Here is a 12,471-nt window from a genome sequence, read left to right as displayed (position 1 = left end):
ATTCAGCAAGCCTTAGTAAATTCTGTAATCCAAACAGCTTGCCTCTGCCAATTTATCATCAAAAGTGTGCTCTATAAGTGCTATTAACATAACAATATGTATATCTACTAGAATGTGAATCTGAGGCTAGAGAGGATGTATGTTTAAGAGCAGCAGAACAAAAACACAAATGTATAACCATGTGAGAGAGGTCAATGAGAATGAAGAACAGCTTTGATGAGTTGCTCCTTTTTCTATGGCGGTGACTACTTCCGCATTGGTCAATGCACAGGACAGTGCTCCTGCTGAACATGACAGTGAAACATTAGCTCAGTATAGAAAGCAAATCAGTTTCAAAAAATGTCTATAAACTTTATTTCTGTAAAGGCGGAAAATAAACATTCCACACAAAGCTGATTTTGTAACAAAGCAGTAGACCACATTCCAGAAAAGCCGAAATGTATACTCTCAAATTCGATAACTTGATCATTTTCATCTTAAATGTACACTCATATAAGAACACTCATAGTTTCAATATGGAAAATATTGAAATAATACATGTCAATAATATGCCAGATTTGGATGTTGCTTCTAAGCATCGCTATTCCATCTTGCAAGAGAATTTGCTGCTCCTCAGGTCCACAGTATGTGAAGAGTGAATGGGTGTTCACATGGGTGTTGTAATGACTGCAGCCTCTGGTTCAACCTCATTTTCATATGCATTTTCATGCTCTTTGGATCTGGAATGACATGAGATAAGGTTAGTATGCAGACCACAACACTTACTGACCTAAATGGAAAATAATAGTCTTATGAATCATTAACAGTGGGTATCGTTCATAAACATCTCCTTCTGTATCTGTACTTCAACAGTCTTTCCTCTTAAGCGAGCCTACAGTTATTAAAACTAAGGTGCAATAGGTAAATGATAACTATGTGGGATAAGAAGAGTAGTGGGCTATGGAATGATCGTGTTCTTCCCTCCATTTCTCATATAATCGACTTCATCGTTTCCGCTCTGACGTCACCAGAGAGGCACTGCAAAAATATGGACATCCTTTTACTTCTACCTGTATAAATGGTCATGGCAATAAGAAGAACAAATATATTCTAATAGGTTTATCAAGCAATTGCCTTTTAGTGTGATTTGGAGTTAAAATGTTATATGGGAGTTTGTGTCCTGATTGACATGTCTAACTTTTAGTGCATTTAACCTGTGTATTCAAAGTAAAAATAAGTTACAGAATTCAATACTTAAAAAGTTTCCATGTAGACAATTGTCATATATCTCACCGAACCAATACAAGCTCTTTACTCATACCCTTGACATCATATAAAATTGTAAATGGGTAGGCATCAATTGAAACTGACATGTTCCACTACGAGGTTACGTAGGTCCATGCAAAATGTAAATGATGCTGGAGGAAGGCCTTGAATTTTGATAATTTTGTGTTATGCTTGTTATGCAAAATTCCTGAAACCATGCCATTATGTGACATCAAATAATTGCACCGCGGTTCACAGCAAAATTATAGTACAGGAACAAGCGAAACACCAGAAAGCAAGTGGCTGTTGTGCAAGCCAGTTGTGTTTTTCACACTGTTTATTAGTACAAAATATGCACTTCAAACAAACGTTGATGCAGGGACGTATTTCACACTAAAATATACCACTACATAAAAGATTTGTTTTTTATGTAACCGTGTAATTTCATGGCATTTTCCTGGAATCTTTTGTAAGTGAACGTAAACTCCTTGAATTTCGCACACCACTATTTTTAAGTGAGAGAACAGTTTACATTTTGAATAAACTCTGGTTTCCCTTGGATTGGTGGAGACCCAGACAAGGTTGAAGGTGTAGTAAATGCACCCACCTAGATCAACCGCTCTGGTCTGGGGGTGTGGGCTTCTGTTAAAAAATGAATAGGTCCTTCACAACATTTTCTTTCTGCTCATCGTCATGGCGATATGGGATTGGAGCAATTTGATTTTCTTCATGGTGGCTGTGTTGTAGTGCTGGAGCAGGGTTTTCTATTTAAACCCAAACATCAGTTTATATTTTTGTGTGTCATAATTAAAATTACTAATGATTAATTATTAAGTACTAAGTTTTGTTGAGTTTTTTATTAACCAACCCTCTTAATGAAAGAATTACACGTGGGAATGCAATTGCATGGCTAAATTAATAAGTGAACTAAGTTGGTGAGCAAATTAATTAAATAAGTGTGGCTTATGCGATATTTGTTGTGTGTTTGCGCTTTAAATTAATATGCTTTAATGCCTTTTTATGTTGCAAATGGCTAGATAAATACATACACATAAGGGTATTAGTGGGAATTAACACTGTACAATCAATACGATGTAGTAACGTTGTTTTGTATTTCTTTTAATTAAGTTGTCCATTCTGGCCTGCTAAGAAAATGGCCGACATCTACAGCCTGCATTTGAGTAGATGGAATATGAAGAGAGGCCTCGCTGATTGTGACCTCGGCCTCTGTCTGAGCTAGAAATTATGAAGAAAGATGACAACTCTGGGATGACCGCCAGTTATCTTTGGTAGAGAACATTTGTCACAAATGAACATTTTTGATAAACTCGTGGTGGCTTCACTGCGAGTGATACAATTCCGGAGAAAGACATCCGTGGATGATACAAAATAGTTTGGACTTCCTTTTTCCTTGTTTTGTGTTTCGAGATATCCAAGAGAGGAGATTTTTCTAATGTTGCAAGATGACATCCTTTCCTGCTTAACGGACGTTTTAGAGTTTGTTTGTAACTTTTAGTATGTAAATTTTAGTATAAATATTACTAGACTAGAGAGGGTCTGTGGCTACATCTTCCTGAACTTGTGCTCGAGAGGATCGATGCTGACTGAGAGGACGGTGACTCCACATGACAGCTTGAGAGACTTTAATTCTTTGCCGAGAGACCTGTCCTGACTTAGAAAACGACATTTAGCCAGAAATAGGTAAATATGAGAAAAATGATCTTGCAAATTGAATGGCTTTTCATATGAATTATTTTAGATAAATCATTCTTGTTTGAATTTCAGTGTCGGGTGGTTATTTCTTTGTCATGTTTATTGAGATCTCAGATGTGTTTAATTGATTCTATCAAGACTCGAGACAATTCAATTTGGTTGCATTGACCTCAAATTAGGTGCAGATTGATTAATGAGTTCTCTCTTATATTCATTACAGATAGGGTAATAGAATGAATGTTGGTGTAATGGGCCCCACCAGCGTATGATGAGTGTATGTGCGTATGACTGTGAAATTACTCTATCCGTGGAAGTAGGGAGAATTTATAAGCTCTGACCTGCAGCAGTTTCCTGGTAGCAGTATGATGGTTTTGATTATTGTCTTGATCTGATAGGTTGCTTGTACATAGGCTTTTGGATTTATTGATTGATGTTGATATATGTACTAATATTAAATGTTGAAGTCATGTTGAGTTACATGTAGTGTGTACGGCTTCTGGGACGTAGGGAGTCGGTGACAGTTTCGTAGTAGGGCAGAGGGAAGTGAGTGCTGCTCTCGGGAAAGGCGGAATTGTTGGCCCTGTACGAATGCAGGGAAAAACGTGTGACAATTGAAGTTGCGCGTCGCATTGTCTGAGTTCGATTCAGTGACATCGTCGTGTGTTACTACTAGAGACATATTTTCTGTATAAGAGAAGTGTGTATGGTTGCGAAGGTTATCTGTGAGATTCTGGTCTTAGGTATCAGGAATCCTTTTGGGGATTGCCGTTATCGCTTATCACTGGAAAGGTAATAGGTATTCTCTGAGCTTGTTTGAAGGACAGAGCAGAGGTAAGCGCTGCTTGGTTAACGTATGTTATAATTCTGTAGTAGGACAGATTGTTCGCTGTTCTCGGGAAAGACAGGATTCTGTGTGAATGTGCTACATTTTCTGGTATGAAAGTGCGTGAATGTATGAGCATTTAGTTAATTGTGAAGCTCTTAGGAACATTCCGGGAGGAAACAGTTAATGGGTGCATGTTAGAAGGGCAGAGTAGAGGGATGTGCTACTGTGTCAACAAAAGTAATAATTCCATAATAGAGCAGAGGTAAGCGCTGTTCTACAGAGAAGCGGGATTCTCGTGGGAAAGGTCTTTACTATTCTGTGGTTAGCGGAGCAGACAATGGAGATGTTTTTATGTTGTAACTAATAGATTTGTAGAATCTGAAACAAAGTCTACTAAGAAGGTTTTGTAAAGGAGGGGTAGACGAGTGACAGGAGACAGGAGTAGAAGCGACTGCAGCGACTGCTGACGTCAGAAAAGACCGCGCTGTGATTGGACAGTGGGTTAGAACAGTGCTTTCACTGTGATTGGTGTGTTGGTGTGAGCCGCGCAAGGATTGGAAGAAGTACAGGGTGACGTAGACGCTCCGGGATTGGTGCGTTAGTGTGAGTCGCGCTGTTATTGGACAAAAGATCGTACAGTTGTAGTAAGGACTAGAGGATTGTGATAAACGCAAAAATGTATTACCAAGCAGAGGAAAAGAAGAAAAAATCCTTGTTCAGTAAAATTAAAAAATGGTTTGACAAGGATAAGGATATAGTAACTAGGGAAGGGGAGTTACTACCTCCGACAAGAACCCCTGCATCCTTCATGGTTGCGAAATATGGGTATCATACCTGTATTTGGTTAGTCAATGGGGCTAAGTACACTAGAGAAGATGGTGTTTTAGCATTCCCGGAACATGGTTCATTTAATCTGGCCGTGTTGAGAAATTTACGGGAGAAAATGATGGGTCTAGAGCCCAGACCAAGGCCGACACAGTTCGAGGCATTGGTAGAGTGGGAAGATGAGGTGCATGAGCGAGAAAAGCAGAGGAGTGGAGGAAATTACAGGTATATTTTTGGTAGAAAATATGATCGCGAAACCCATCATGACAGGATGAGAAGGTGGCGAGATGCCAGTATGACTGAGGGACTATATCCTGTGAGAACTATTGAGGAAACCGAAGGGAGGAAAGGTACGGAAAAGATACATGATGCAGAATTGAGAAGGTATGGGGCTAATGAATATGAGGATGAAGTCTTGGATGACATGATCTATAAGAGACCACCTCCATATAGACAAGAACCAGAAGTGAGAACACCAGTTGTTACCCCAATGAGAGATACTTTGCAAATTATAAAAACAGAAGTTGTGACACCTGATCTGAAAAGTGGTAGCTCTTTCACGGAAAGGGAAAGAGAGAAAGAGCGAGAGAGAGAAAGAGAGAATGAAATCGAGGATGGAAAAACAAGAGAGTTAGCAAGAACCACATTGGAGTTGACAGAGAAGATCAGGGAATTGACTAAGAATCTAGGAGCTGTTACAGTGCCTGTGACGATAGGTCTGGTTATGCCTATTTTTGATAAGCAAAGAATGGGTGAGAGTGGTTTCACAGTTCCATATGTAGGAAATGGACTAGTTAGTTTCCCGGAACAGTCAGAAATGAGGACGGGAGAGAATCAGTTGAGACATACCATATGTGGTGGAGAGTTAAATGTACAGCCTAACTCAGGATTGGATACTGGTTGTGTGGGAAGAAATGCTGTGATGGGAGGATCAATTTTGGAACCACAGAGGATGGCAGAACAAGTGAGTACAGAAAAATCTACGGGAATAACAGCTGAGGATTTGAATCATTGGTTGAAAACTCTTCAAGGGAAGGAAAAAGATTCTCAGGCAATTGATGTGGCCAGGTTACGTATGGAATTGGAGGAACTTATAGTGGGAACAATTCCTACAGAAACGTTAAAAAAACATCATGATGGAGAGTTGTTATTCATGTGCAAGAAAATCACATGGAGGGCTAAGAATACACATGAAAGGTTAAAAGGAATGGCGAGTGAAATGGGAATTGACATAGATAAGGTGAAAGCTTTACAGAAGCCTTACCGAGTAGATTTTATGGATAAGGATATTGAGAATCTAAATGATGTTGGCCGAACAGGGCAGATTAAGGAAATTATTGGATTATTGCGAAAATGGGGTGATGTGGAAAAGTGGAAGGATAGATGGTATAAGAAAAGAGAAGATACAGTGGACAGGACTTACTCAGCATTCCCTATGAGAGAGAAGGAAAAAACAGTGGATGCTTATCCTATGAGGGAGATTCCTGGAGGAGGATATGTACATGTCCCATGGACTAGGCAGGATATTTTGTCATTTACAAATGATTTCCCTTGACTGAGAGAGAAGCCTGTCGAGTGGTATAGGCAGGTAGATAGGTTCGTGAAATTGTCAAAAGTGCTGTGGATTGACCTGAATAGTCTGTTTGATATAATTGTTCCAGCAGACTTGTGGGCAGAGTGTAAAATAGTCATAGATTGGCCCACTAAAGAGTATCCGAGAGATCAAAAGACAGGAGCTCCAGATCCGGAGGTTATGAAGAAATACGAGCAGGTCATAGTATTCTTGAAGAATAAAGTACCTCCTAAAGAGACAGATTGGGTTAAGATAGATCGAACACATCAGGAAGTAAAAGAATCAGTTCATGCCTTTTATGAAAGGTTAATACTGGCTTTTAAACAGTTCAGTGGAGATGAACATCTGGGTGATAAGGATCTGAGTCATTTTGTATACAGATTTGTATATGGTTTGCGACCCGAAATCAGTGAAATGATACGTGAGCATAGAGTTGATTGGCAGAGTAAGAAGATTGATGAGATCTTGAGACATGCAAAGTACTTCAGTGATGAAATTGAGGCGAAACAAAGAAAGCTGAAGGAAAAAGCAATGTGGGCACAGGTGAAAGTTGCAGAAAGACAAGAAGCGCAGTTGGTTGAACAAACAAATAATCCAGGAAATAGGCCCAGATATGGTACAGGAAAAGGAAAGGGGAACATTGAAGAGGCGAAGAAAAAATTTCCGTGCCACAACTGTGGAAAATTAGGGCACTGGAGATCCGAGTGTACGAATCCACCATTAGTGAATAATGACAATCAATCCTTGAACCAACAGGTGCAGAACGAGGGGTGTAATCATCTGCAGCAACAGCAGAAGGTTGTCAAGCAGCAGAATCAAGAGCCAAAACCACCTTTACCGCAGAACAGAGGATCCCAGAAATACAGTCAAGACTCGGGATTCTACACTGAGGAACAGGTAAACAAACCAAGACGTACGAATCAAGTACAACAATACTGGTTAAATAATGAGGGAAGTGAGTCTGAAGGGGACTTCTGACGGTGCCGAAGAGAGGAGGAAGAGTGCATACTTGGTGCAACTCTAGAAATAGACCAGGCAGGACCATTTGTAGATGGGAAAATAAATGGAGAAAGTGTTACTTTTTTAGTAGACACAGGAGCGACGAGATCAACTGTCAGGTCAGCAGATATAAGAAATCTTCCTCTCTCGGACGAAGCAATCCAAGTGGTTGGTGTATCTAATACACAGATTAGGACTCGACTTACTGAACCAGTAAGGGTAAGGATAGGGAAATTTTCAGATATGCACAGGTTTGTAGTGTGTGACACTAGTCCAGTAAACTTGTTAGGTAGCGATTTGTTGTGTAAAATGAATAGCACAATTTTTTGTACTCCGGATGGAATAGCCTTTGAGACACCGGATGAGGATGTCTTATACAGAGTAACTCTAGGTAATAGAGAAGATGAGGTTGTTGGAACATATGCTGTATTTAATCCAGATGACTTACCTCAAGAATTGAGACACACAGTAAAAGCAGCAGTTTGGGATTTTACTGGAGAGGATGTGGGATTGATGAATAATGTAGATCCAGTAAAGATTACAGTGAAAGAGGGAATCTCTTATCCTAATATCCCACAATACAGATTGACACCAGAGATAATTGAAGGAATAACACCTATAATTGACAAAATGATTCAGCAAGGAGTCTTGAGAGAGTTACTCAGTAGCCCATGTAATTCACCTATAATGGGACTGAAGAAACCTAATGGGAAGTTCAGAATAGTACAAGATTTGAGAAAAGTTAACAAAATTGTGGTATCATGCTGACCTATTGTGCCAAATCCATCAGTGATTTTGTATCAGATTCCCCATGATGCTGAATGGTACACAGTAATTGATTTATGCCATGCTTTCTTTTCAATTCCATTGCATCATGACAGCCAGCCGATTTTTGCATTTCGGTTTGGAGAGCGTATTTTGGCATGGTGCCGAATCCCACAGGGATATACAGAGAGCCCTTCAATATTCAATCAGTTGCTGAAGAAATCTTTGGAAAGTCTGAACATGCCTGAAAGCTCAATACTAGTACAATATATTGATGACCTACTTGTGGCATCAAAGACACGTGAAGCCTGTGAGGTAGATACTATAGCTTTATTGAATCATCTGGCTGATGGAGGATTAAAGGTATCTCCAGCCAAATTGCAATTTTGCAAGAAAGAAGTACATTATCTTGGACAAAATATTGAAAAAGGTCTAAGAAAAGTGACCATTGACAGAATCAAAATTATCAGAGGAATGAGAGCCCCAATGACCCAGAGAGAAGTGAGAATGTTTCTGGGAATGGTAGGTTATTGTCGTCAGTGGATAAGTAACTTTTCCCTGATAGCAAAGCCACTGATTAAATTGACCAAAAGTGAAGTAAAAGACCCATTGGAATTGAATGCAGAACAAATGGCAGCATTTGAAGAATTAAAGAGCAGATTATGTGAAGCCCCTGCTCTAGGAATGCCAGACTATGAGAAGGAGTTTGAATTGTACTGTAGTGAGAGGAATGGATGTGCACTTTCAGTGTTAATCCAGAAACATGGACGTCTGCGGAGGCCAATTGCATACTTCTCATCAACACTTGACCCAGTAGCTGTGGGTTTACCAGGTTGCCTGAAAGCAGTAGCTGCTACATGCAGAAGCTTGGAACAGAGTGAGGGTATAATAATGGGATATCCTGTACGGGTATTCGTACCTCATGATGTGGCAATTCTTTTGACAAGAAGCAGAACTCAATATATGTCACATAGTCGGCTGACTAAATATGAGAAAATCATTCTGGGAGCATCAAATGTGACTCTTGAGAGATGTGTGAATGTGAATCCAGCGACACTGTTGCCAGATGCTGAAAATGTGAGTGTGAGAGATGATGTTGAGCATGATTGCTTGGATGTGCTTGATTACTGTACAAAACCGAGACCAGACATAAGAGATCTGCCACTGTCTGAGAGTGATCATGTGTTGTTTGTGGATGGATCATGTCTGAGAACAGAAGAAGGTGTGCTGAGTGCTGCATATGTGGTGTGTAAAGTTTCAGAAGTTGTGGAAGCTTCACCTCTGAAAGGAGTTAAATCTGCTCAGGTAGCGGAATTGGTGGCATTGACAAAAGCTTGCAAGATTGGAAGAAATGTGAGAGTGACTGTAATGACTGATAGTCAGTACGGATTCGGAGTTGTTCATGATTTTGGCCAGCTTTGGCTACAGAGAGGTTTCCTGACTTCAAGTGGAACTCCTATAAAGAATGCTGAAGTGATTGGGAAATTGCTTGAGGCGATACAGCTGCCTAAAGAGTTAGCAGTTGTAATATGTGCTGCTCATGGACAGGGTGATGATTTCGTTACTCTTGGTAATAAGTTTGCAAATGACATAGCACAGTATTGTGCAAGGAACAATCATTCCATTAACAGGGGAAAAGAGAAAGAAATGTCTTTTTGTTCTGTGATGTTTACTAATGTGATGGAAACATGGGAGGGGGTGAGGCAGTTGCAGGATGAAGCAGGAGATGAGGAAATGAAAGATTGGATCAAAGCAGGTTGTGCTCCAAGAGAAAAAGATCATGTATGGATCTATAGGGATGGAAGACCAGTCATGCCAAATGCTATGTTGTCGACAATGGCAAGAATGTATCATGGCCAGGGACACCTGGGGAGGGATGCTATGATTAGATCCTTTAAACAGACCTGGTACAATGAAAAGTTCAGGCTGATAGCAGAGAGCATCTGTCAAAGATGTTTGATTTGTCAGCAATTCAATACTGGAAAGAAAACAGTGGTGAGCCTAGGAACAATAGGCAGAGAGGGAGGTCCATTTACCAGAATGCAAATAGATTTCATTGAAATGCCCCAAGTCAATAGATTGAGGTATGTTCTGGTGGTAATCTGTTTGTTCTCAAGGTGGGTGGAAGCATATCCAACTAGGAGAAATGATGGAATAACAGTGGCCAAGTTGCTGTTAAGAGAGTTGATTCCTAGGTACGGGTTCCCAGTGACAATTGAGTCAGATAGAGGAGGACACTTCTATAATGAACTCATGAGTTTAATTTGTGAAGCATTGAGTATACAGCAGAAGCTACATTGTGCATACCGACCAGAGGCTTCTGGCGTTGTTGAACAGATGAATGGCACAATCAAAAACAGAATTGGCAAAATGTGTTTAGCCACAGGAATGAAATGGCCTGATGTCTTGCCTCTAGTGCTGATGACTATTAGGTCTACTCCAGACAGAACTACGGGGTTGAGTCCACATGAAATAATCATGGGACGTGCAATGAGACATGCATTCGTGCCTGTCAACAAGCCGATGACTATAACTGATGACATGATTTTGGATTACTGTAAAGGCCTGGCTGACGCAGTTCATTCTGTGTTTCACCAGGTTGGAGAAGATGCCACCACACTTGAAAAGAAGGCAGCCCATGATCTGTGCCCAGGGGACTGGGTGAGAATAAAAGTACACAGAAGAAGAAATTGCTTGGTTCCAAGGTGGGGAAGGCCAAGACAAGTCATTCTGACTACGACGACTGCTGTAAAGTGTGCTGGAGTGAAGAACTGGATCCATGCAAGCCATACTCTGAGAGTTCCAAATCCAAAGGATGGGACTGGGAAAGAATACTTTGAAGAGTCAGATTCCAGTGATGATGCAGACACTGAAACAGTGAGAAGAAAAAAGAATCCTGAAAGGGGGGAAGGAGAAAGAGAGTCGGGAGATTCTTTTTTCTTACCAGGAGAAGTTTCAAGAGGAACATTGCGTACCTCAGAAGAGAGTTCAGATTCTGGAAATTTGCCTGAAATTCTAATCAGCAGTGGAAAAGATAAAGAGAAAGAAAGAAAAGAAAAGAGTGATTCCACAGAGACTATACCTGAGTCAAATGAGGTAGTTGAGAGAAATCCATCTGAGATAATTCTTGAAGAAGTAGGGTCAGAAGAAGATAGAGAGGGACAGATTGCGGAAGAACCCCGAGGAGGTGTAGGGAACATTCATGAGGAGCTAGGGGAAGGGACAAGTAGACAGCAAGAAGATTGCGTGTCGGAGACCCGAGGATGGACAGTAGTAGGGAAATCTCAATCGGTGGAGAAGAAGCTTGTGGAAAAAGAGAAAATTGTTGATGAACAAGAGGCAAATGAGACAGAATCAGATGAGAGTGGGAATGAGATACCAGAAGGTCGAGTTCTGAGAAAGAGGACTTGGATTGGAGAAAGGAAAAATAAAGAAGTGAAACAGAAAAGAAATGTAAAAGGAGATCTTTGGCCTAACAAGATAAAGAGGCTGAGATATCGACTAACACGAGTGAATTCATTAAAAGCTGAACAAGTGAACGAGGTGTCAAGCCAAAATCAAGTGAAAAAAGAAGAACGGAAAGAACCAAAGGAACCAGAGGAGATCAAGGGACGTATGTGGCACTGTCTGAAGAAGAAGAAGAGGCAGAGAGTCAAGGAAATCCAGAGGGGACCTTACTGAAAGTGGTTGAGGAGGAGGAAACTGTGGGAATCCTGAAAGTTATCCTGTCTGACATTGAAGAAGAGGCAGACGTTCAGGATCTGATACAATTTGATGTTGATGAAGAAGAATTGAAAAGTGATGAAAAACCAAATTGAGTGAACTAAAAGGAGTCACTTGGGGAAGAGTGAAGAAGAGAGAAAAAACTAACAGCTTGTAACAATCTAGTGGATGTTTGCTGCCCTAGAGGTGGAGTAGAAGAGGCTAAGTCAAAAGACACAGTCATAGTAATAAGATGGCTAACACAGAAAATAATCAAAGTAGATGTACCTTCTTGAAAAGATGGTGCAGAATGTGCTGCTGCTGTACAGGACTATTGATGCTACTATGGAGTGTGCTTGCTTTATTAGTTACTTTTAGAGTTACAGTAGACACTTTGGGAATACATACTGAGAATATGACTAACATAGGGAAGAGTTCACAAAAAGTAGTACCAACTAGAATTAGTAATATATACACACACAAGGATAGGTCAATTAATGATTTTTCTAGCAATGTTTTTTCAAAATTATTGTATGAGTATGTAAAGACAATGGAGGTAAGGGATTGCTACGTCTGTATGCAGTTACCTGCATCCGTTTCAGAGGGAGTTACATATCATCATCTCCCAGCTACATATGGAATTTCATGTAGTGTGTTGATTAGTATTTTTTACTTATTAGGGAAAATAGATTATGATATGTCTAATAAGAATAACATTTTTGGGCAATTGCCTATGAATAAAAAACTGAATCCTGCTAAAGAAGCTAACATTTTAGGTGAGATTTTTATTGAATCAGAAGAATTAACATTAGATTACATTTTT

The 12,471-nt window shown here is 40.1% G+C and overlaps 1 protein-coding gene across 2 annotated transcripts in view; it reads right to left on the bottom strand.

The window, feature by feature from the left end:
- Nucleotides 1-326: 326 nt before the first annotated feature.
- PDZK1IP1 (PDZK1 interacting protein 1) overlaps nt 327-12,471 on the bottom strand; it is a 131,336-nt gene continuing 119,191 nt past the window's right edge. For both annotated transcript variants that reach the window (XM_085602686.1, XM_085602687.1), the window contains exon 4: nt 327-719. In XM_085602686.1, coding sequence (XP_085458812.1) covers nt 647-719 — 73 coding nt within the window. In that variant the 3' untranslated portion in view covers nt 327-646. The remainder of the gene's footprint in view (nt 720-12,471) is intronic.

The sequence above is a fragment of the Triturus cristatus genome, chromosome 4_2 (assembly GCF_964204655.1).
Source record: "Triturus cristatus chromosome 4_2, aTriCri1.1, whole genome shotgun sequence".
Classification (NCBI taxonomy): domain Eukaryota; kingdom Metazoa; phylum Chordata; class Amphibia; order Caudata; family Salamandridae; genus Triturus; species Triturus cristatus.
The sequence above is the reverse complement of the archived record's forward strand: the minus strand, read 5'-3'. Positions and strand labels throughout refer to the sequence as shown.